The sequence below is a fragment of the Nymphaea colorata genome, chromosome 8 (genome assembly GCF_008831285.2).
Source record: "Nymphaea colorata isolate Beijing-Zhang1983 chromosome 8, ASM883128v2, whole genome shotgun sequence".
Lineage (NCBI taxonomy): Eukaryota > Viridiplantae > Streptophyta > Magnoliopsida > Nymphaeales > Nymphaeaceae > Nymphaea > Nymphaea colorata.
This window is the reverse complement of record NC_045145.1, coordinates 15,975,653-16,001,600: the sequence shown is the minus strand read 5'-3', so window position 1 is coordinate 16,001,600 and position 25,948 is coordinate 15,975,653. Positions and strand designations below refer to the sequence as shown.

General features: G+C 38.8%; 2 protein-coding genes and 2 non-coding genes across 7 annotated transcripts; 3 read left to right on the top strand and 1 right to left on the bottom strand.

Annotated features, from left to right (window-relative positions):
• Window positions 1–252: 252 nt before the first annotated feature.
• Window positions 253–7,390, top strand: LOC116259254 (alanine--glyoxylate aminotransferase 2 homolog 1, mitochondrial). Its single transcript, XM_031636980.2, has 9 exons — window positions 253–608; window positions 1,370–1,600; window positions 2,351–2,521; window positions 3,145–3,288; window positions 3,358–3,537; window positions 3,698–3,923; window positions 6,520–6,633; window positions 6,753–6,839; window positions 7,042–7,390. Exons 1-9 carry the CDS (start codon window positions 393–395, stop codon window positions 7,083–7,085), a joined length of 1,413 nt encoding a protein of 470 aa, XP_031492840.1. The 5' UTR covers window positions 253–392; the 3' UTR covers window positions 7,086–7,390.
• A 1,359-nt stretch (window positions 7,391–8,749) lies between these two features.
• Window positions 8,750–8,822, top strand: TRNAR-ACG (transfer RNA arginine (anticodon ACG)). Its single transcript has one exon. It is a non-coding gene; the product is annotated as a tRNA-Arg (tRNA).
• Window positions 8,823–9,260: 438 nt separating this feature from the next.
• On the top strand, window positions 9,261–9,334 carry TRNAV-AAC (transfer RNA valine (anticodon AAC)). The gene has a single exon. It is a non-coding gene; the product is annotated as a tRNA-Val (tRNA).
• Window positions 9,335–9,886: 552 nt separating this feature from the next.
• LOC116258933 (transcription factor TGAL6-like) lies at window positions 9,887–16,384 on the bottom strand. Of its 4 annotated transcripts, none has more exons than XM_031636433.2 (9): window positions 15,841–16,384; window positions 14,687–14,891; window positions 14,537–14,611; window positions 13,599–13,658; window positions 13,434–13,511; window positions 13,261–13,327; window positions 12,594–12,865; window positions 10,581–10,817; window positions 9,887–10,360 (listed from the first exon to the last, which is right to left on the bottom strand). In XM_031636433.2, exons 2-9 carry the CDS (start codon window positions 14,816–14,818, stop codon window positions 10,208–10,210), a joined length of 1,074 nt encoding a protein of 357 aa, XP_031492293.1. In that variant the 5' UTR covers window positions 14,819–14,891; window positions 15,841–16,384; the 3' UTR covers window positions 9,887–10,207. The 4 variants fall into 4 exon arrangements, with proteins under 4 accessions (XP_031492293.1, XP_031492295.1, XP_031492292.1 ...); XM_031636435.2 differs by having other exon boundaries at window positions 12,594–12,664; window positions 14,687–14,877; XM_031636432.2 differs by having other exon boundaries at window positions 14,687–14,877; window positions 15,841–16,376.
• Window positions 16,385–25,948: the final 9,564 nt, after the last annotated feature.

Genomic DNA, 25,948 nt, shown 5'->3' with positions numbered 1-25,948 from the left:
GAAGAGGAACCATTGTATAAGTTGCAATATTATCAAAGAATTGGCACAGGCTTAAAACCTACAGATAGTACAGAAAAGATTTGCTTTTAGTTAGAAACTTGAGACAGTAGGATCAGGGGAAGAGGCTCTAAGTTGATCATCCCAATTGTCTCAAATGGTATATAAATACCTTTTTCTATCGCGGGTTTAGCGGACCTCGTTGGGACTGTTGATAAGTTTGAATTGTCCAGGGCCTCACTCTGTGATACCGATGAAATAAGAGGCGGTTTCACTGAAAAGATTTTCTTGCCACCCATCAACCTCCTTTCCTGCGGGAAGTTCAAGTGTTGCACGCTTGCCTGCTGGGCTTCTGCGTCTCTCTCTCTCTCTCTCCGTAGCCCTGCGAATCCGCCATGCCGATCCACCTAAGGTTCTTAAGCATGGCAGTCAAGCACCGGGGGGAGCGGTGGCGGGAGATCCGCCGCTGTTACTCGGTGGTCTCTGCACCCCCTGTAATACCTCCCTTCGACTACGAGCCCAAACCTTATCATGGATTGAGGGCTGACGAGGTTTTGGAGAAGAGGAAGAAGTTCCTGGGCCCTTCTCTCTTCCATTACTACCAAAAACCCGTAAGAGTTCCCTTTTTTTGGGTATCCCGTCCATGGTTTATAAACTAGAATTCGAGAAATCGGTTCCTTTGGATTTGCTAAAAGATTTCGTGTGTGTTTGGATGGTGATCTTTAGACACGTTTGTTTAAGTTGATGATGTATCCTCTTGGAAGTGGCGCTATGAGGAAATGCTGAGTCTAAAATGAAGCTGCGTGGCTGTGCCAGATGGATGGCCTATCATTTTCCGGCGAAAGTAATGCTCACTAATGAAGGAACCTTGGTGTCCATCGGAACCTGAAACGACAACGCCCATGTGTTAAGAAAATTAATCAAGAACATCAGTTTTTATTTCTCATGGCGGTGTAGGCAAGGCGGAGATCGGTCGACGCGAACTATTCTTGCTTGCATTGTCAGAACCATTATGATTTTCGTCTTTTCATGGTTGCATCCATTGGTGGGTAGGTATGCACGTAACTCTGAAAGAGTTTGACTACCATTTTCCAGCAGAAGCGCTTCTCAGATGTTGGTCTTCAAGGAAGGAACTGTGCTGTCAAAACCAAACTGTACAGAGTTCCCCTACTTGTCAATGGCGCTCGCCATGTAGTTGTGGCTGTGGAAAGGCCAGATATTAGTTGACGAGAAACGCCGTCAATTCTCACTTTACCTTTTCGTTGACAGATATAACTCTTGTTCATGATCTTAGTTATGCAGCCTATTCTTGTGGTATCTTAGAAAGACTGGACAGAGTAACCTACTTGTTAATTCCCCATTTTTTATGCAGCTCAATATCGTGGAAGGCAAGATGCAATACTTATTTGATGAGGATGGAAAACGTTACCTCGACGCTATTGCAGGAGTCGTTACTGTATCTTGTGGACATTGTCATCCAGATGTTGTTAATGCCATCATGGAGCAGAGTAAGTTGCTCCAGCACACCACAACTATATACCTGCACCATGCTATTGCAGAATATGCAGAAGCTCTGGCCTCTAAAATGCCCGGAGATCTAAAGGTTATGTTCCTCTTTGTCTAAGTAGCCTTCATCTGCTCTAAGTTTGTCAATGTTGGATACACGTCCAGCTACATGTAGGAACATGATTTTCTGGTGATTTATCATGGTGTATTTAAACTTCCACAGCTGTTTTTAGCCATTCTGAAAAGGATGGTCTATTGGAAGTCGGTTGCTCATGTTGGTAAATATTGGTGATGAGTTGCAGTATGCGGTGCATTCAATGGATGGGCTACAAAAATATAGAAAAAACAGAATAAGTTGTTCAAAGTTTAACCTCAGCTTGGCAATGTTGGATTGTGTTAGCAAAGAAACCAAAATGAAGAAAAAACAAGAGGAAAAGTAGGATCAGATATCTACCTTAGCTGTTAAAGGAATTGATTAAAATGGATTAATTTTGCATTTTATTCAAAACAAAATTTGAATCATTCATTCATTTGAAAGGCAGAATAATGTCACTGAGCAGTAGAACTTAATACAAAAATGACTTCAATCCTAATGCTGTAGAGGGCATATCCTTTTTGTTGTTTTTCCTGTCTATTTCTCCATCTGCAATTCAGCTACTTTGCTTGAGCTTTATTTTCATATATTTTCAGTCCTCTGTCTAATCATTATTTTATGTTCTGCATACTTTTTCTATTAGCAGTAGAAGATGAACTAGCATCCTATAGTGTACGCCGGGATCTTATCTTGTGTCACTTGACTTGCACTATTATGCCTGATTAAGGTTTTCTTTTGATGAATGAAGTACAGGTTGTGTATTTTGTAAACTCTGGAACTGAAGCAAATGAACTAGCAATGCTTATGGCACGCCTTTACACTGGTAATGTTAGGATGGTTGCCTTGAGAAATGCATATCATGGTGGAAGTTCAGGTACACTTGGATTGACAGCCATGAAAACATGGAAATACAACATACCTCAGGTTGGCAGTAGCTTCTAGTCTATGTTTGTTTTTAAATTCTAAACTGTAGATGTTGCATAGTTTCTTCTTTAGGTGAAGATTCCGCATGTGCGTCGAACAATTTTTTCTTTGTTAATTTTCCCATTCTGTTTTGCCAATTATTGATTGTGAGAAGTGTATTGCTCTTGCAAAATAAAGTACATAGATTATACCATTCACCATTTCATATAGCGGTCAATTTTGATATTCTCAAGGAATCAATATGCGTGGACAATTTATATACATAATCCATCCCTTCTTCTTTTACTTTAAAGCCTTCACAGTTGTTCTGTTTCACCATTTAATTCCTAGATCACATTTTTTTGTCTGAGAACTTCAGGTAAATGATTATCAACCAACATAAGTAAACAGAAAGAACACCTAGGTTGAATGTCGCTCAGGTACATGAAGATTAAAGAGCTTTATTATTTATGCTTTCCACCAGTTCTTTGTTTTTTTTTTTTTTTCGTTTTTGGGTTTCATATTTTTCTTTTGTTGGCACTTGGTATTCTTCTGTTTAATTTTTCGCTTCCATGCACGCCAGTAAGGAATTCACTGTCCTTGTGTCTAGTTTGCTAAAACTAAAAACATTTAAACTTGCACAGGGCGAAATTGGCCATGTTATGAACCCAGATCCATATCATGGTGTATTTGGTTCTGATAGTGTCCGTTATGCCAAAGAGGTGCAAGATCATATCGACTATGGAACTGCTGGTCAAGTTGCAGGTTTCATTGCGGAAACCTTCCAGGTTGCTTTTTTCATAACCTAACAATATTACTATTATTATTGCCTCTTAAGCTGTTTCAATACCATTTAGGGCGCTGGAGGGGCAGTTGAGTTGGCTCCTGGATATTTAAAGTTAGTATATGACATTGTTCGTAAAGCTGGAGGTGTATGCATAGCAGATGAAGTACAGAGTGGATTTGGTCGAACTGGAAGTCATTATTGGGGATTTGAAACACAGGGTGTCGTCCCTGATATTGTCACCATGGCAAAGGTTCCTACGTTTTCATCACAGATTTTGCATATAACGATTCTTTTTACCTTATACATTGTGCTAGTTTAATCAAACTATGCATAGGATTTACATATTGAACAATGTACTGGATGTTGTCCATGCTTTTAAGTTTTAAGCTTATTTCTTTTGGCACTAACAGGGTATTGGCAATGGTCTGCCTTTAGGAGCAGTTGTAACAACACCAGAAATTGCACATGTAATGTCACAAAAAATTCAATTCAATACATTTGGTGGGAACCCTGTATGTTCTGCTGGTGGACTTGCTGTACTGAAGGTGCTTGACAAAGAGAACCGTCAAAAACATTGTGCTGATGTTGGTTCCCAGCTGCTTGATCGTTTGAGATATCTTCAGAAGAAACATGAAAGTAACGATCATCTTTTGTTCTTTATATTTCTTGTTATGTTGTCACAGTTGGATATATTTTGAAGAACCATACTATTGATCCTGTTATTTATAATTTTATATTATACACATTTAGTTTTTTGTCCTTCTACAGCATTGACTTGGCTTGGAAGATGCCATTGTTGATGCTGTATCTGCACATTACTTTGGTAGACATTATCTTCTATGCCCATTCTATTAGTTGTCCAGCATTTTTTTTTTTTTTTTCTTGAATCTACATGGAAACACCTTTCTCTCTCTCTCTCTCTCTCAGGCCAATGCTCCCTTGACCTTTTCTTCTGCCTTCCTCTGTTATGGTGTTGATGTTCAGCACAATGAAACTGTTTTCATCATTTTAGAACCTAACATGGACTTTTACACATCCCCAAGTGGTCGCTGTATTGTGATTAGTTTAAGAAAAGTTGAAGAACCAGTAGTGCCTTAAACTATGTCACATAGGTGCGGGGTGTGGGTGCGGATGCGGATGTGGGTGGCGGAGCGGCACATCCCAAAAAATTTAGGTGTGACGGTGCCGTGAGAATATTTATTATTATTATTATTAATTTATTATATAAATATAAAGATATATATATAGCAAATTGTCTATAAACAATTATCATTTATCAAATAACAAATTCAAAATTGCAAATCAACAACCCAACGAGTCTTTTAAGTTATTAATGTATTGAACATAATGCATACGACCATATTAGAAGTTTAGAACAGCATATATTATATATAGTAAATATTGTAACTTAGTAATATAACATACTAAGATATATGCAAAGGGAGAAATTAAAATTAATATTTGGAAAGTAGAACACGGCTGCACCTATAATATAAGTAACAAAATTTATATATTAATATATTACAACCAACAGCCAACAATGTATACCATGATACAAAACAGCAGTAAAAGTGTAAAACAAAATGTTAAAATGGCAAGTTACAACGCAACTGTATATCGTATATTATAAAAACAGCAATAAAACAATTACATATTTCAGACGATAATTATAAAATCCTAAAAAAACGGTACATCACCAATAAGAACTGAAAAACACACAGTAAATATAAAAAATCAGGGTTGCAGCAAGAGCAAACAATTATTCATCAGTCATCACACACGTTAAAAAAGAAACTGGAAAAAAAATGGACAACAGTGAAAAAATGAGTGGTAGTTGACACTTGATAGAATAATAAAACTCAACTGAGAATGTTGGAGGACTGGACTACAGCCCACCATCTCATATCATTGTCGCTGGTCACCGAATGACTAAAAGCTGATAAAAGAAAAACACTGGCTGCTAGAGGACTGAATGTCGGTTGCCTTGTGCCAGGGAAGGGCTGAAGGTCGCTACTGGAAGACAGTCTCAGGTCGCCGTCGCACTGATGGCCACTGGAAATCCATCGTCTATCAAGTCTCTCCACACACACATGGAAGGCCGAATTCCAAAGGGATTGGGCAGTTCCCTAACCCCCTTTTCAATACTTATAATGAAATAATTTAAAAACAAAAGACAAAAAAAAAGGACACATAGAATTGACATGGGTTGATCACACCTGACTTGAGTCAAACACGAGTTAGGTGCGTGTTGAAAATGGAGAAATGGTTGGGTGCGGCTGACCGCATCCGACTCCTCTTGACCGATTGTGGGTTTAAGTTGAAGTCGCACCCGCTTATGCACCCTCACCCAAGTTGTGTCGACGGGGGTGCAGCGGCAAAAGTGAAACGTCCGTGTGACTTAGGCCCTAAATTCCACTGCCTGTTTGAAATTTTCTGTGTCAAGTGAAGCAGCTATGGGAAGCATTTATTCATCTTCAAGCTGAAATTAGTGAAACATGGGCTAGACTGTGTGTGAAGCACCTTTACCAAGTTACCAACTTAAGTTCTAGCTGTAGACTCTATGACTGATTTTAGCCAACTTGCACACTGCAAGTTTATTGCTACTCATCTCAATCTTTCAATGAATATGATCAAAGTTCCTGCCCTTCTGTCCATTATTGGAGTCATCAGTGCAGCTGTTAATGTCCTTCCTAATCCTCATTCAACCTCTCAGCATACGGCAGCATTTCTAGCTTTTTAGACCATGGGATGTCTTAGCCAGATGAAAGAGATCCTGCATGCATTAGAGCTGTCATTCATGTGTAAGCTTTGTCTGATAAACCACAAAGAGGCGAACTGCTGTCATGGCCAATTGGTGATGGTAAGTTTCTACGTGAAACGGCTGCTACTGTATCTGATCCAAATTAATGTCTTTGATCTGAAAGTGCCTTTCCTTTCTGAAATCATATTAATCACAACTTTGTTTCTTAATTATTGAAAATAGGTTTACAGTCTGCATTTTCTTCATGTTCAATTTCATCTGTATTGAAAAGAGTATAAATATAATATAACAAGTCTTCAGAAAGTCTTCTTTACTTCCATACCTTTTTTCATGCACTTTTCTATTTCTCTGTACCGAAATGAACTGTCCACTTAATAGGCTAATTTGTGACTTAACTCCCTTTGGCCACTGAGTTGTCTTTATTGTGACTAGCAGCAGACTCCTCTAGCTAAAAGTTTAAACTTTTTGTAGTTATTGGGGATGTAAGAGGAAGGGGCTTAATGGTGGGGGTTGAACTTGTGACTGATAGACAAATGAAGACGCCAGCCAAGGCAGAAACTTCGATCATCTTTGAAAAATTAAAAGGTAATATGTTGAATGCCTACCACAGCAAGTTCCCGTAGGTAAAGCTATTAGGTGAACCTATTATTTTTACTTTTCTCTTTCTGGTTGATTTCTTTCTGAAGTTATGCTATATATCTCAGACTTGGGAGTGTTGATTGGAAAAGGTGGACTTCATGGCAACGTTTTCAGGATAAAGCCACCTATGTGTTTCACAAAGGAAGATGCAGGTCTCTCTCTCTCTCTCTCTCTCTCGCTAGCGCGTGCATTTATGGACGAAATAAAAAACATGGTTTTAGTGGTCCTGTCTTGACAATTTCAATCAAGGATCTTTAGTGCTTCGGGGACCCCTGTGACGTTTGGTTCTAGTAATTGCGGTCATCTTCTTAGCAGGAGCTGTTAACATCTTGGTTTCTTTTTCATTGCCTGCAGACTTCCTTGTAGATGCAGTGGACTATGCAATGTCAGGGATTTGACGAGATCTTGGTGTAGAATCTGATCCAACTCTATGGAGGACGAAGTTAGTATTCTTTGTTTCCCCTGCGAATGGACATCAATAACTGGGGATTCTTCAGATCTGCGTGCACTTTTTGTCAAAGCGTTGTTAAACTTATGAGTTTGATCTCTTCTCTCTTGCATCACGCAATTATGGGCAAAAATCTTGTAATCTTGTGAAAAATTGGAGCAAGAGTTTGTGAATTCTGAAGTTTTTGTCTGCGAAGACCAGATATCTGCTGTTTCAGATACTCCTCGAGAACTATTCAAACACGACTTTAACTTATTGGATAGATATATCCTGCCATCCAGAATTGAGTAGGGGAGAGAAGTCGGACGTCAACGCCATTGTGCTAACCGCTATCTCTCTCCCTCTCCCTGAGGAGAAGTCTGCAGGAACGTACCTCTTTTCCTTGCCAGCCGGTGAGGGGTGGTGGCAGCGGGGAATGAGACTCACATTGAGAAGTCATGGCAGCATAGAGGAAGCATTCAAGTCCTCACGCCGTCATTGTAGTTCAACTGGTAGATGGAGCGGCGGTTGATCTTTTCCATCCTTGCCTGCAAGATCCAACCAATACCTCCCAGACGCCAAATACAGGAACAGCCACCTAATTGTCAACACTAGAAAGGACATACCTTAGGATGCTTGTGGTAAAAGACGAGGTGGTTGGAGGCGATGGATCCATGGCTGTGAGAGGCAGGAGATGAGTTTTCTAGAGAGAGGAAGTGAATGGGCGGGATGTGTACCTTGAGAAAGGAAAAAAGGATGAGCTATTTAGTATTGAGGGAGAAGATGAAGGCCATTTTCTTAGGGTGAAGAAGATTGAGTTCTTGGGAGAGGCATGTGCTGTCTGCAAATGTAGTTGCCTACATAGATATACGTATATACCTGGAGACATCTTTTGCATTATGTACCCTTCACTATTCGTTGTGGTACCTTTGGACACCTGAGACTGTTCATTTTCCTGCTTTTGATTGGTCAATCCTGCTCGGTAGAAACTAGAAACTGATGCAACTAACACAAACAGTTTGCATAGTAATATGTTGGATTCCTGCAAATTAACAGTCCTTTGATACTTGGTCTGTCACATGTTGAAACTTGAAAGTGAGATTGCATATTACAACTTCTTTCTGAGTTGCAAACCACTGTGGTGTTTTTATAAAATCACTATTGCAATGACAAAGATTTCATCAAAGCGAAGAGAAAAAACTAAACGAAGATCAGATTATTCTATTTTTTCGTACAGTAGTCTGAGAACACTTTGCTGAATTGATGGACCTAGCTGAGTGATTGGACTCTCGTACAGTTGTTTTATTATATTTCCGCTGCATCCGACTTTTGACATTACGATGTCACTTCCAACCTTATGATTCACATTTCTCGCTTTAAGATAATATCCGTCTTCCAAACTCGCAATCCGTCCCTAACTGGATTCACATGAAACCTCCTTGAGAGCAGAGGTCCGAATGCAGATAACCGGATAATTTGCACCCTTGGCTTCTTCTGGTATTGGGTCAGCAAAGTCCGAATATTTTTGCTTGGGGTCTTCAAACTGGCATAGATTTAATGTTACGGTAGGTGGAGCGACGATCCAGTGCGCCTGGCAGAATCAAGTAAAAAACGTTAGTGAGCATCGTCAACTACGACTCCATGGCCCAATGGATAAGGCGCTGGTCTACGGAACCAGAGATTCTGGGTTCGATCCCCAGTGGAGTCGCTTGCTTCGTTTTACCTTAGATATTTTTTTGGCGGAATTTTTTTTTCCCCACTTCGTGGGATTCAAATGGGTCCGATCCACGACTTACAAACACATGAAACCACCACGAATATTGCAAAAGCTTCCAACATACATCTGTTATTATGAATGGCCTCACTCATTGTCAGATCTTTGCCTTCTGTCCCATATCCTTTTCCATATTTAAACTAACTTGAAACAGGGGACCAAATATTTTAAAATCCGACGTCCGAAGTCTTCTGGATACAAATCCAATTAACAGCAATGCTTCAAATGGAGAGAATATTACTTGGAAACGGTTACTCCTCTATCGTTGCAACCCGACGATGAGAACAGCATTGTGGAAAAAGACCAAGTCCACTCTACCTTATATCTCTAAATTCACGGGTATTTATCCCCTCATCAAAGATAAACATGTAAGGTGTCGTGGTGTAGTTGGTTATCACGTCAGTCTAACAGACTGAAGGTCTCCGGTTCGAGTCCGGGCGACGCCATTTTGAATTTCCTTTTGTTGTCCTCTTGGTTTCATTCACTCACTCTTCTTTTTTCCGACCTCTGAGTTTCTTAGAAAAGCAAAGTGATAATCGATAGATCGCTATAATTTGCTCAGAAAACTGTCTCCAGTGAATACCTCGGCTTTACTGATGAAGACATTGATTTGTCAATATCAGTTTCCATCACTGCCATTATCCAGAGAACGCCAGAAACAAACACACTATGAATCGAACATGTACCTCAAATCCTCAAAAGCAAGGATCTGAAGCCGGTTGTTTGAGGGCATCCGAAGCACAGAGCAAACGTGAAACAGAGGTCCACGAACACGCATTGTCAGCATTTCAAACTTCAAAGGCATCCATTGCTTAGTAAAAAGGGGCCGCGTTTGTCCCGCAGTTCCACAGACGCGAGGAACTGGACCTGAATTGACATTCTTCTCGCAACTGTATCCACCTCAAACAACAGATTATTATAACTCCCAACAACATCACAGTAGCCCATCGATGCATAAACCACCATCGATGCGTAAACCACGTCACCAGAAATGATACTGGCAATTGCAAATTAAAACTTACTTGGAACTAATGACATGTTCTCCACATGTGAATTGACACAGCTTTTTCACCATGCTCACTAAAATAACAGGACCCAACTTTAGCACCATAATATACAATTTTCTGCCGAGCAGAAAACTAACACAACAAAGATAAATACTACAAGTAGCTTCAGTGAAGATGCTTCATCAACATAGCTGCTGCTGTTTCATATGTTTCCTTGAGTTACAATGGCTTGCCTTGTACAGTTTCGTTTCATTCAAAGAAATCAGAGCTGGAAGGCACACGTTGGAAACGAGAGCAGACCAGGTTGTTTGTTTAGGCAGGTTCACGCGGACGGGCTGTCCAAAGTGAACTTAGAGCCCGGAGACGCTGGAAGTAATCGCCCAAAACAAGAAGGCCTCGAGCAGATTGTCTGACTGTCAGGATCCGATACATCCGCTGCAGAGTTTGCTGTCTCAGGTTGTCAGCCTGCTTCAAAAGTTTTATTCATAGGAATGAGTTAACTAATGAGTTGAATCTTGGTGGGGATTTTTTTCTTTTTTTTCCTCCTCCCTACAGATAAGTTTGCTGAATCTGGATTCACATGGTTATCCCCCTAACTAAATCCCACCTGACTTAAAAGGAAATTTAAGAAGGCAAACTGATTGAAAGTGCATCAAGCCCACATAGCTGAACAAAGAAACTTCACCTGCAGCACAAAGTTCGCAAGCCCCTCCAGTTTGTCCATGGCAGAAGCCATTTGCCCCATATAGTCTGCAACATTTGGTGAGCCCACAGAAGTGGATACTAATGCCTCGGCCAAGGTTTCCTGCAATTTCTCCATTCCTTGAGATAGAGCATCTTCAGCCTGCAATGATGATTGCTCCAAGCTACAAATAGCCAGGACCTGGTTCTCAGCTAGAGGATAAAGTTGTGGTCTGAGAATCTGCAAGTACGAAAATGAGGAAAACACAACCATAAGGCAATATGACATAAATGGGTACATGACACTGTTTGTCCGAAGATGCAAGCTACATTTCTTCAAACCCCTTAATATCAAATTTGCAGATATATCAACCGCTCCTGGTATATCCAACTCTTAACAAACAGAATCCAAATGTAAACCCAATAGATACAAATCGAATTTATGCATGTTGAGGTGAATGTTATAAGAAACAACAACATGGAAAATTCAGGATATTCAAGAACCACCTTATGAAAATTTTTATTCATATGAGCTAAAATGTTTTCATGTGCTGCTGATTTCCATTTTGTGCATGGATGTAGGTATATTTGTATGCATTTAGATTCCCAAAAAAATAGTGATATGAAGCTTGGTGTTTGATCCTTCCCACCACAAGTTGTGAAATTATTCAACAACAGTTCTGAGAGTTTTGAACATACTAGGAATAGCATAAAACTGAGTGACTATAGTCCCTGCTTGGATAGCATGACATAATGAACCCCAACCATGGGTGTAAACATCCAAAATCCATGTGATGGAGAACACATAAGTTTCAGGTAAGCACATGGAGAAAGACTGGCAAAAGGGCCAAAAGGATCTTACAAGCAAAGGATACAAGAAAGAGTAACAACTACAACCAATTAACCATCCAAAGAAATTAAGATTCACATGTTCATAAACAGAGGGATATAAATTTTCAGATATTTATGATTTAGAAATTTCCATTTCTTGATGCATGGTTTTAATTTTTTTACGACGAAATTTTTGCAAGTTTATTTGGGAATGACAGTGCAATAAAGATGCCAAAATAAAGGCCAACTTCATAGCTATGATATCACTTTAAGGTGTACAACAATGAAAGTATCAGCAAAAAAGGGAAAAGATTGTCATGACGTTCAGAATTAAGAAGGAAATAAGATCAAAGATAATAAAGCTGCATATCCTGACAGAAGTTCAAATCATAATATTCCGTAAGCGTAAATAATAGACAAAACAGAAAAAACAAAGAAGAATAATAATAAGTACAAGGAATGAAAGGAACAACTAAATCATTCCTCAAATTTAGCAAAAGTAGCAGCAGAATCTTGGATTCATATAAAAAAGAAGCTCAAACAATGGGGTACAAAAAATCATTGTAGTAAAGCAATATAAAGTTCCAAGGTAGCAATGCACTGAACGTTGAATTTTTCCATCATCAATAGCAAGTAACTAGAATTTTTTTTTTGCAGCAAAAAAAAAAGAAAAAAGAAATAAAACTAGCATATTTTCTTCATCCTAGCAATGGATATTTCGCTCTGATATTCATAGATTCAACAATGCCTTTTCGAGGCATACAGACAGAGATACAACTTCTGGATACTTATAAACTTAATCAAGTTTTTGCCAACTACCTAACTATCTAACACCAACAACAAGAAGCAGGTGTAACAAAAGACACAGTACCACAATAACGACCAGCTAACTTGTAAGAGCATATATGGTACAGATGGAAAAAGATACCAACATGGTAAAATTAAAAGCTAGGCCCCAAAAAGTTCTCAATTAGGCATGAAAAAATTTTGTAACCAATACTTCGTATAAAGCTACATTTAAAAGGCACACATAGCGCTAAAAAAGTTAAAAGGACTACATTCACAGTCAAACAACAACAAGCATGTTCAAAACTTATATTAACCAACCTTAAGCCACAAGCAAATACCTTAGCTATTAAGGAGAAAGACAAAGAACTAGCAAAATAATAAAACAGCAAATTGAGACCTTAAGGAGTTCTGAAGGGCGGAATCCACCAATCCAAAGAAAAAAGCGCTCAGCAGAAGTTCTCCACATGCCTGATAGTAGATAAAAGACATCAGATTTTGCTGCCAATGCTTTCATGCTGAAAAGGTCATCATAATGTGCAAGACCAGTTTCCACAAGCATCCGAAGCTCTAGATCAGTCACATGTGCCTGACAAGCAGCTCTAAGTTCACGAGTTTGCCTATTTTGCCCTTCGACCCAGTTATTGTAGTTCATCTCGAACATTGCAATGCCTACAATTTCCCATGGCAATGCATCAAAAGTTGAAAATGAAGGCATAGAATATAAACCCCAAAGTGTCAAGACAGTGCATATGTGTGTGTGTGTGTGTGTGTTCATATTGAATGCAAAAGCATCATGTCCCTACTTGAATTTTTTTTTTTTTTCCATTTCTTCTTCAAGACGAGTATCAATATCCTCCCAAGATGTTTAGAATATTACTTTTTCTCAATCTCAAATACTTGGGTATAGACCCGTCAGAGCAATTGTCATGAAATTTCATAGTGACAATACAGAACTACTTCTATTAAAGCACATGCCATTTAGGAACATCCAAGTTTTCTGAAAATTAATCCACTGTGTCTACTTGAAACAAATATAAAAGAGCATTTCTTTAAAAATAGTAAACCTGTATTGGTACTAGCTCCAGGGATTCCATGATTGGAATCTCCACAGCTTCCACTAAAATGTACACCCTGTATTTGGTACAACACCACCAATTGAGTATTTAGTTCAATAAATGTCAAATCAAAATTAGAAAAGGAAAAAAGAAGCGGAATAGCTTGCATGGGACCCACATACCGGCTGTCTCGCCCTTTCAAGTTCCTGCTCTAACTGTGTCAACTTTAAACGACTTGACTCTAGCTGCTGAACATATGCCTATTACAAGAACATCAAATTGGACATGAATCATGATAGTGCCACCATATCTTGCTTCATTGACTTACACAGATACTTTCACCTTACCTTTTTCCGCAAACGGCTTTTTCGTGCAGCCTCTCGATTTTGTGCCAAACGCCTGAGCACCTGCACATATACTATCCCAATCAACAACCCAGTTGCAAACTTTAACATATCATCAACCTTGGTAATTAAACAGAAAACTGATGCCAAGGAGAAAGACAAACATTAAGTTAGAATAACTACCCATCAGTTCTTATCTGAGATTTCAAATACGAACATACATGAACATGGAGCAAAGACATGGAAAAACATGAGGTAAGTTTGAAATCATGAGGATTGATCACTTATAGCTGTTAAAAGTAACCGCAATATCAAATTTAGATAAGAAAACAATAAAACACCTACAGAAGCAGAGCAGAAAAAAATCCTCACTAGAACTTGAAGCCTAGACAAACAACAAATTTTTAAATAGTTGATAACAGGGTAATCCTTTCAGTAAATAGAACCAACAACTGATTGTTTGTCCCTAGACATTCAACAGATAAAACATAAAATTACATGAGATTCACATTGAACAAGCGGATGAAGAAAAAAGTAATTATTATGTATGTGCATTTAGAAGACAACATACTGCATAGAATAGAAATCAAACCCATTTCCCACAGGAAAAAAAAAGGGGATATGGTTTGTGTTCCTTGAAAAGCACACAACCTAATACATCCATCCGTTATGTGTTGGATTGAAACAGATTCAATGTTGTACAAAAAACTTTTCCAAGCTTCAAACATTGGAAGAAGAAAGGGTTGAGAGAGAGATAGAGACGGTTACCAAATCATAGGTTAACTAAGTGCTCAAAGATAGCACTTTCAAAACGATATAGTTAAAAGGTCGAAGTTTAATTGGATGAGGTAAGAAAAATAAGCAAGGTTAAAATAGGAAGAACTAATGTCATATGACAAATTCTACAAACAGTCAATCAAAAAGCGCAAAAACACACTCACCTTATCATTCGGCTTATTTGTCTCTTGATCAGAACTCTTTGAAGTCTCTGGTGTCCCATGAAGTGAATCTTCCACCTATAAAATGTAATCCAACATGATTCAGCATGTCAAGCCAAATTAACAAACTCTGATGCCTACTCTGATGTCTACCTTTTGATCCGGTTCCAAAATCATAGACGTAAGGCTACTTTCAGGTTTAAATGATTGTCCCCAATGGTTATGACTTGCTTCGTACAAACCCATCCTCCCTGAGATGGCAAACTGTGCTACTGGAGAGTTCATGGTGCTTGAAATTGTTTTTCCGCTTTGTTCAGCTGGTAAAAGCCAACACAAATAGCCACCTACCACAAAAGTACTGATGAGAAAATGTATAAGGCAAATAAGCAGGCCAAAAAGAAACATAAAGAGTTATTCCAAGAGGCAGCAAAGCAGTAAAGAAATTTCTAAACCGAAAAAAGGAGTCGAAGAAAGGAAAACATCTAAGATCCATGAATCTTATATTCGTGTATATAACAACCATAACAATGGAAAGAAAAAAAAAATCGACCAATATATTAATAGTATCGATAGTATCTAACTTAAAACATACCCCAGAAATCCAAAGATTGCTAATCATGTTCTAGCTGGAATTCCTCCTCCATCATCATGATACTAGCCAAAGGACCATGATTCCGAAAAAAAAAATGACCTGTTGATCTAGAAGAGCAGCTCAAAGCAGACTATAGAGGCAGGGGCTTAAAGCTACCGGTGAATCGAGCTAGCATCCATAGACCAACAGCACAATAGAAGTAAAAAGGAATTCGTGCAGTATCGACCTTCTCCAAATAGAACAAGAAAGACTATCTCAAATCGTACTTTCTCAGGCACAGAAAGCAAAGCGGTACTTTATCGACCACATAAATCAAAGAACCAAAGCAAACTTCATCAACAAGGCATCGTAAGCCGTAGAACAATCAGCGCATCAAAAGGAATACAAGCCCATCAAGACGATATGGAGAACGTCAACAGAATGCAACTAAGTCTTCACTATTCGTCGACTTAACTGGAAAAGAAAATTCTAAAGAAAAAAGTGAGATGGGCTCTATTATCCTCAGGAGAAATATATGAAGAAGCCAATACATGCACGCAAACTTCTCTTGAAGGCTGGAACATGAAACACGATAAACAAGTTCTCCCACTAGGGATACCCCCAAGAATCTATCGAGCAAATGCAGCTCCATCGTCAAAGAATTACTTGAACACCCCACGAGACGATGCTTTTCTTAGCACAGAGAGAGACAGAGAGTGGGAGCACGAATTCTCACCTGAGGCAGACTCATCAATCAAGGAAAGCGAATTCCACCCTCATGCCGGATTCTGGTGGCCAGAAAAACCACCAGCCCATCGACCAGAACATGGCGAACATGCCCGAAATTTAAACTGAATTAAGGCGATCCTCCCTGTCAACACCCACACACACTCACACGCAGAGGGCGAATTCTCTAGCGGGTCCTCCTCCCTTTCTCTTTCTCCAAAATTGTCAAGTCTTGTCTTCGCAGGACGGCCTCTCGCGGCTGACAAGATCGATCAGAAAAGAAAGAAGAGCAACGGGAACAAGTTGAACCTGAATCAATAACCTTTCGTATCACCCTCTCACCCTCTTTCTTGCACACACACGCACACTTTTTCTTCGAATATTTTTAGAGGACGTCTACACATTTCAATCAGTGCTACAGTCAACGACTAATGGCGTCACATTCCACGCTGCAGACCTTCTGAGAGCAAAAGGGAAAAAATAAAAAAAAAGGTGGGAGGAAGTTGGTGCCGTGCAAATATGGAATCCACTTCACTCGCCCTTTTCTCTTTAATGACCTCTGTGACCCAGAGAGAGAGAGAGAGAGAGAGAGATGGTGCTTCATCTGACGACCCCACCACGCAGAAGACGTCACCTGCTTTCCCGCCGACGACAGCATAAAACGCCATAGAAAACAACCAAGTGGGGAAGGGTACTGCTGCCATCCCCTCTTCGAATGTCTTTTGTTCTTATCATTTCTTCCTTTGAAATCGCTTCCTGCTCCACCGCCAAATGCCAATCTTTCCAAGTCGAGAAGAACTTTGACATTTTCCCTTTTCGGCGGTGGAAAAACTCTGCGTTTATCAGAAAAATTCAGGAACGTTTGGTCGTTCCTCGGATTATGACGAAAAAGTGAGCCACTCTGAATGGAAAAGTTTCCCCTTTTTTCATTAACGCCAAACTTGTACATTAATAAGTAAAAGCTTTCACATTTCTGAACTTCTTAATGCAGGCCAACCTCGTCCACACTTGCAGAGAAGAACTAGGATCCGGTACCCATATTGTTGTCCATTAGTCTGGAAGATCTGAAAAATCCTAGGGATAATGCACGTGCAAGTCTTAAAAAGGTTAGGTATTGTGATCGATCATTGAAATAGATCTTGTATTCGTTCAATTTCATCTTGAAATTGAGCACTTCTTTTTTTTCCTTTTCTTTCTTACTCTCTCGCTTTTCTTTTCACAATTAGATTGCTTACTTTAGAATTGGTGGATCCTAACAAGAAACGACCCTAAAAACTGGTTCGAACTGAGACTGACTTTACTTGTTTGTTATACGTAAGTTAACAACTATCATTCGGACAACTTTGGTTAAGCGGCTCTACAGATCAAAAGAGCCAGAATTTTGGGAGGAAAGGAGCATTTACTTTCGACGTATTTTGAGTGCAGAGAACAGCCTATTTCTGAAGTTCTTTTCCATCGCTCACATATGCCGTAAGATTTTAATTTGCTACAAAAGTTTTAACAGAATAGATCTTGTGAAGTTGAGGGGGGCAAACTGTTGCACAAGGGAATGACAAACATATTTTTTTATGAGAAAATGTCAAGTACCATGCGAGAGACAAACTTGAGAAGCTGTTCGATAATTGTTTGGTGAGTACAATGAATATTTCATCTGCTGCTTAAGGAACCCTTCACCCTTTCACCCATCTTCTTATGATACCAAGCTACAAGCTAGCTTTCGGTATATTAGAGTTTCAGTATATGAGGGTGACTTTATTGTTATGATTTAACTTGCATATCAATACCCATTTTTCCTTTTTCAGCACAAAAAAATTGATGCACGAAAGCTTCAAACAAAGACTAATCACCCACCAGCGTCTGCCCCATTCAACTGTCAAAAAAACTCATTACAATGAAAGCATGAAAAAGATTAAGGTGAATAATGTAAAGGAGTTCAGACTTTTAAGAGAGTTTCCACTTCCTTATATCTATAGATAGTAAGATAATATTTTCTATTGACTGCCCATAAACAATAATTTGTAGCCATTCCTACTAGTTAAAACCCAACTTAGATAAGCTTTATCATCTCAAGCTAATTAAATAATTGAGATGAAAGACTGCGTGTCAAGTATTGTGAAATTATAGAGCAAATCTCTCTTACATAAAAACTCCTCCCAAAGTTGTTCACCAGCTTTACGCCTTAGTGTATCAAATTTTGGAAAACAGGACAATCCTAAAAGAATCGGACTATTCTCTTGTACAGTACACCAGGGCAAAACAATCCATCGATATATATATATATATATATATATATATAGACGCACATTAATAGCTGTGCTGCTTGGGATAGTGTGTCATGCTGTCCCTATCACATACATAGATTAAGAATTATAGGTGATGCTTACGAGGACTATTATTTTTGTGTAAGTCAAAGCGCTCTAGATGTAAAACTTGAGATGGAGAAGTACAACCAAAGGTTTTCCATGCTGCTTTTCTATCTATATCCATATTTTCCTTTGAACACGTACTCGGAAAGCACTGCATTTACATAATCTTTTAAATGCGTCACATGTTGCATGGAAATCGCAAAAGCGATAACATCCCAATGCCATTTGCTTCAAATGTTATGTTCATCATAAAGTTAATGTACTTGTATAGTCCTCTAACCTTACCAAATATAGCCTTGATTATTTTTTTCTCTACTGGATCAATGATTGTCGTCGCCACACAAAGAAGTACTGAATGTAGTAATCTTTAACGCATCCAATCTATGGGATGTTCATATATTTGGATTCAAATGTGAGTGAAACTACATTATGATATGTTAAGAGTCCACTTTCAAAATAAATGGACATTAGATATAAGAAATTTAAAATTTTAAACTGACCATATTGATACTCGTTACACGATGGAATATTCATTTAAAACCAAACCTAATTCAGAATCAAACCAAATGGTATTTTATGAAATCTGAATCTGACCCGATTTCTTAATAAAATTTTAGATTCCTTCATATTTTATCTTTTTAAAAGTCATTCAACTTAATAATATGTGATTCTAACCCAAATCCGATTCATTGACATCTCCAACAAGATGGTAGCAAATTCATGGGCCATAAGCTCAATAGTGTCATATTTTCAAGACGAAATCAAAGATTATTCACCTTCTTTCACTATTTCCGTGCGAGTTTGAAGAGATATATCAGAATCCAGATTTGGATCAAGCGCATCTTTAAAGAGAACCTCTTCTGTCCACTTTCCTACCATTCATAACTGGTGAGTTTTAAATTATGGTTCTCCATTATTGAAGTGGTTAACGACTGAGACGAGTTTGTTCGTGCGGCAGGGTGGGGATGGCAGCTTCTGTTTTTTTTAACTTAGTAGTTCAGACCATTCAATTAAGTATTGCCTTCTTTTTAGTTTTTCCTGAAAATCGTGCACGTACTTCCAAGATTGATCCTTGCGTAAGAAAATAACAAAGCTTTCTACTTCTTCTGGATATATATAAACCAGAGGGTTACTCATGCGACTACCATTTATTTAAGCAAAACAGGCGGCCATTGCGAATGATCGTATTAAATAGTTACCTCCATAATGTGGATGAGAACTAAGAGCCTTATCCTCTCAAGCAGTGACTGTATGCATGTGAAAGAGAGAGAATCAGAAATATACCAAATGAGATCTATTAATTTGCCAACTTCTTTGTTTTGGGGTAGATTTAATGTCATGAAATTATTTAATTTATTAAGATAGTGTTTGGATGGCACTCTAAAAACATATTTTTTGAGATAAAATCGCCTTTTGCCTCCAAAACACCTTTTCTGGGTTAGTTTTGATTGTTGATTCTTGCAAACCTAGACAAAAATCATAATCATATGCAAATATTTAGTTTGGTAGCATATTCAACTAGCCATATCACAAGTGCCCGTATAGTTTCACAGGAGAGAACCATGCCTCAGTTTGATTTTTTGTTTTCAATTCATACATTTTTCTATCAGTAAAATATTGTTCTCAAGACTGTGTTTGATTGATCTAGCTGTGACCAATATGTATGTATCTTCACCTTGAACTCGAGTGAAAATAGCTCTCTCTCAACTTTGATTTCTTGTGCGTAGAACAAAACTTATATTGAAAATTCAAGAAAACTGACACGCCACAGATTTCTTTGCTTCTTGGAGAATTTGGACATGGTGCATTTCTTGCAGAACAAAGTGAAACTAGATCCATCCACATTCATAGTAACAAGAAAGGGAAAAAATAATTTGTGGGTGGTGGACGCATGCACATGGACCATGTGATGTCACGTATAGATACTGTCAGGGTATCACATCCAGGTAAAAGCCCGACAGTAGTGTGCCTGTCAGGAACAATGACGAAGTACTTGTGGCCATTATAAATCCACCCAGAAAAAAGAAATCCCAGGGGAAAACAAATAGCGGATTGTCAGCATCGAGGAATCCTCTCAGATGTGAGAAGATGCGTTAATATAACCAACAAAACCACGGCCACACTCTGGCCTTCTTCTTTCTACAGCCCTCCAAGTTGCTGTTGATGATATAATTCTTTTGAACGGTTCCTAATTTGTTGGATGGCAATACATCCTTTGAACAGTGGTTTGCTGAGAATGTGAGAAAGAAAAAGATGAGAATTAAAAAATCGAGATTGAAGAAGTTTAGTGGGATTTCTAGTTTACAATGGAGAGAGCGAGAGTTTTGGGTTGTATGAAACTCCTGTCATGAAACTTGGATCAGGTGGGGAGACTACAGGATTCTAATTGTAAACTAAATTTGAAATATAATCTCTTATCTGTATTTGGCAAACTGGGTAATAGTCTTTTTAAAGATACAAAAACCTTTAACGTTTACATATGAGCAAGAGATTAACAACCTACCACCCGAAAAAGAGGTTCGAAAATCCCTCGTCCCCGTCTCCAAATCTTGAATTGTGTTGGGGCTTGAGTGCGCAGCGGATTGCGTTCGACTCCCCACACTTGAAAGTTCAGAGAAGCAGCACCCACAAAAATCCAAGATACCCACAACTTAAAAGCAAGTTTTAACATTTAATTTTATTGACTTTGCCGCCATTGTTGGGAAATATACATTACTGAGTGGTGAGTGCGGGCGTGATGCTATCACATGGCTCCTTACCATTAGGAATCTAAAAGAGTTGGATTCGCTCATGGCACCCTTTTGCAAGACTGCTCTTCGCTTATCCTTATTGTGCAGAGCGCAATAACATAAAAAAATTTAATACTTTTTCTTTTTTTATCTTCGAAATTCAGGGAGAAAGTGGAGATGAAGTATGATTTTCTTCACCTGAATTTGGCGTGAAAGTGCACTCTACTGAGAATACACCTATATATATATATATATGTGTGTGTGTGTGTGTGCGTGGGTGCACGTGCATTAGATACCCACATAGGAAATGCATGTTTACAATGTCTTATAGTCATTGATGAGGAACATTAATGCTTGAAGAGCCCAAATTCCTCATCTTTTCCTCTTTCATATAAAACTGTAGATTTGGTCGAGGATGGGTATAGGAACAATGCACCTTCAGCTCTATAGGGCCCAAGAGAATAGGCCCACAGGAATGAAACTTATATCACATGCAATTTGTATGCTTGCCAGCCACTTCGACTAACTGTGTTATGCCGCCGCTTCAATTTCAAGGTGCCGTAATCTCATAGTATGAAAAATTTGCACATAAAGTCAGCTTTCCATTTTACTGTTAAACTGAGTCTTAAGTTGACTCTTAGAACTGTTAGTCATTATGCAATCGACAACGTATATGGCAGCTGCCTGGGATACCATGATTTGTTTCTCCTTTTGTTATTTATTACATTTGGCCTTTTATGGGCAGATGTTTTAAAAAAAAAAAAAAATTGGTCAAAGCTGAGTCATCAATTCGATTCTCGTGAACCTTATGGCGAACTGCTCTTGAGTTGAAAGGAGTAACAGTAAGTTCACCGATGTCCCAAAGCAACTCTGGACTCTTGAGAAAAAGGGCTTCTCGTGAACCCTATCACAAACGGTGACCAACACTACTCTTGAGTTGAAATGAGTAACTCATAAGTTCACTTAAGTCCAAAACAACTCTACACTCTTGGAAAGGCTTCAGCCTCTTTGAGGTACCCCAGTAGAAGCATTGTGGAAACATTTTACCAGCACAACTTATTCAAAAGCCAAGTCCAGTTTCATTTTCAGGGATATGAAAGATTTTGTTGATCCAAACCTTTTCCAAAATGCCTCTTTTAAAGCCATGGCAGGTTCCACTTTGCAATTTCCCAAGACATGGCGGTCTAAACCCAAATATCTAGCAATTGGAGGCCTGTCCTTGAAGCAAGACAAGTCAGAGCTCTGGCAACGAGAAAAATTCCAAAATATTTTTCAGGAACCTAAGTTAGGCGATCATGTCAAGTGCAAACCATAAAATAATTTTCATTCTTTAGCAAAAGGTGCAACTTAAATGAAGATTTAAACCCCCAAAAAAAAAGAGAAAAAAAAAAACACTAACTGGGGTTGTTCTAGAGCCTAACATTAGGTCAGACTGTCTGGGTAACTCTACCCCACCAAGTACAAAATTCAATCGCCTGTACGTCTTTGGTCCTCACCTTTTGAATTTCATTCAAAGCCAAATTCTCCCAACTTGGATTTGACCTGTGTGGAACCAAAGAGGATACATGTCTAGTCCCAACCTCACGTTACCAAGAGTTTTCTCAGCCATTCAAAAAGTATATACCCCTTCCGTCATCTAAGCTGTATATATTTGGACTCTCTTAGTAGTTAGCAGTTAAGACTTCAATTAATTAACCCTAAAATGGGATTAACTCCTTGTAGCTTGCAATTTAGCCCGGCAACGAGATCAGATCAGTACATGCCCGATCCGATTCCGAAATGCAGCATAGTATGACTAAGAATGGCAAAACCCCAGTACTGGATTCAACCCATTTGCAAACTTATAATTTGTACTTGCAAAGAAATCAACCATAAGATCATCAAAGTTTGCCAAGATTAGTCATGTTTAGCCGACAAAAATTTATTCAATTATCAAAGAAATATGATGCAGATCAATCAAAGAATAAAGCAATGAATAACTAGTTACATGACAGAAGGACAAAAACTTCTATAAGAAAGAACAGAAAACATCAAGAGGAACCAAATCTAATGGTGAAGAAATATTTTAAAGATTGATCATGTTTAGTCATAGATGGGGTTGGCATGAGTACTGTGTTGCTTGCAATGGTTGCCAAATTGTTCTATTCTAAGGGTCCAAAAAAGTGGATTCCAGATTCTTCTAGCCTTTTAGACCTTTACAGCCCACAATGTGATGCCTGCAAGTGATTGCTTACAATGCAAAAAAGGGGGGCCCTTTAGGCCACAAAGGCATGTGGGTCTGCCTTGGACATGGCTTTAATGGGGAAGCATTTTTCTGAGTTCTTTGGGGAGAAGGAGCCATGTCAAAAAGTTGAGACATCCCTGTGAGTGGAATTTATCCTGCACTTTTTGCCAATTGACTTGACCCAGTGGAGTTGGCTTGGTAAGGTTTTTGTCAGACGATTAATCAAAGGTCTGAATCACACTGTGCTGTCCTTTTGTGAAAACCGAAGGAAGGTGATCTTGCTCCTGTTGGTTGAGATACATCTTACATGTTTTAGTACTTCTCTCTCTAGAAGGTTCAGGCCATGGATTCTGTAAAACTCTTATCAATTAGTCTGCTCTAATAGCCATGGACTTCTACGCGGTGAAATGCTGATTGCTTCGCTGACATTCTTCCTGTAGATCAGTTGCTCTAAGATCCAAACAGTACGTACCTTTCTGTAGGTTATAGATCCTTCAAGAGTCTTACCAACCTGATGGTGTGATTGTTTTGAGGGTGTCTTCTTGTTGAGGGATGTTCCCCATGCATGATTGATTGAGAGAAAGAGATATGTAGTGCTTCTTTTGGATGAAATTATTGATTAGTGGATTACAGGTCCCAAAAAAAGTATAGGATAGTGTTGAACGTTTTCCTAGTGCTCAAAGATAAGATAAAATTAGCACCTCATGAGAGACGCAACCCAGTGGGGTCCTTGAACTGCATAATGTTCTCATGTCCCCCAAATTCCTATATACAGTTACGCTAAAGACAGCAAATTATTGAGCCCTACCGTATGATAAGATAGAATTTAGAAAGGGGAAAGAAACCTTGCAGAAAAATCCAGCTACAGGAAGAAGGGCCTTTTCTTTCTAGTTATACCTGTTGCAAAATCTGCTGCCAGTCACAATAGATTCACAGTGCTTCTTCCAGGCAAGTTTTTATCACAGAAGGGTAACTGTCATGGATGCAAGCTCAAGTAGTGCTTTCCATTTTACAATTGTGGATGCTTTTCAACCTCAAAAGGGTGCTCTCACCGTTAGATGATGCCAAGAAAGATTAAGAAAATACTCGAGATCTCATCGAACTCTTAACAGTTCTTCTGATTCCAATCTCCTAATTCTAAACTCCCAACAAGGTAAACCAGCTTTCAACAAGTTTTCCGTAGCTAGTTTCAGAATGGAGGACCTGGCTCCGCAATGGCTTCCCCAAGTCTTGCACTGCAAGGACAACCATGCACGCGTGCACCACAAAGTAAAAGCCAGTGTGCCACTGCATTGGTATCTTACCATAGCAAATGAAAAGAACAATAATCAAAGGCACTAACCAGGTGTCTCCTAGCTTTACTCTAAAAGAGAAAAGGGAAAGACAGGCTGATGTGATGTTAAAGCAATGGGCCTTCGCCAGTCCCAAACTTCTAGTAGTGCTGCAAGCCATTGTCATGCCCAACTTCTTATCAACTTAAAGTTCAGTACTACTGTCACCACTATGCTGTAGCATTATGAAAAAAAATGTAAGAATAACTTTTGGTAAGAAAATTGGAAAATATCAATAGAAATTCTGAAAAGAAATTGTCTCCAGTTTTTTTTTTTTTTTGAGAAAAAAGAGCATATTTGAGACTGTTGGGGATGATTCAGACTTCCAGTGGTTCAACAAGTATATGCCTGAGCATCAGGAGAGGGCGGGCCCTTATTTCACTGGTTTCTGCATCAGATATCCTTGATCAAAGGAAGGACTCCACCACCTTTGTCACATAGACAACTTACGACGTGAGGTTCAACTCACCAACGCCGAACCTTTTCTGAAAGCGAGACATGAAGAGACCAAGTTCATTTAAGCAGGGGCAAAGGTAGGTGTAGGCGACGTGTGGGCAATTGCCCACATGGAGCCACAAAAAATACTTGTTGTACCTTAGGACTATTTTTTCTCATTTAAATGTTGATGCTGTTTGAAAATTTAAAATTTTTAACCAGAAATTTATGGCTTTGCCCTGCTTTTCAGAAATGAAAAATAAAAATGTAATTTTGTATACCACGCACTTTGGTAAAATGAGGTTAGTTCAAAAATATTAGAACTTAAAAATGAACTCTTGTCTGGACTAGAATGCAGACACGAATTGAACTCTTGACCGACACTCTGGGTAGGCTTTTCTGAGGTTCAGAATTTGCTACGGATCAGAACTTCTTTTTCTAAAGTTTCTCTTCCAGCAGTCTTGAATTGCCGCACATATTCTAATCCCATCTTGTCAAATTTAACTCAAATCCAAATTTGCTTTCGATTCTAATATCTGAATCGTAACTCTCTAGATCTGGAATTAGGATAAAGGTGGCATGAAATGATCCATTTGTTCCTCTTGCATTGGAGGAGGAAGATGGTAGCTGCCCATTCGGATCGCAGATGTAATGGAGAGATCCCTTCAAATAAGGGCACCTTTCAAAGCCAACTCTGTCTTCTCCCAGAAAAGGGGGAATGGGTACTTCCTCTTTGGGTTAGTAGAAGAACAAACACAACCAAAGTTACCTGATCTTCTGAAGTATTTTCAACTGGACGGGATTTTCGATGAATCTTTTTGAAGTTCAAAAGCCTCTTGCTCTGGATCCACTAAGGCTCCTAGAGTATAAAATTTTCTTCTTCTTGGATTAATCTTTACAAAAAACGTGGATTCCTCCAAAAGAACAGGAGTGTGGTTCAGTTGTGGTTGAAGGCGCCAACAAATCACATTCAGTAGCATCACTGATTTGGATCCAAAATATCATTTTATGCACTACAGCCACAAGCAGCAGC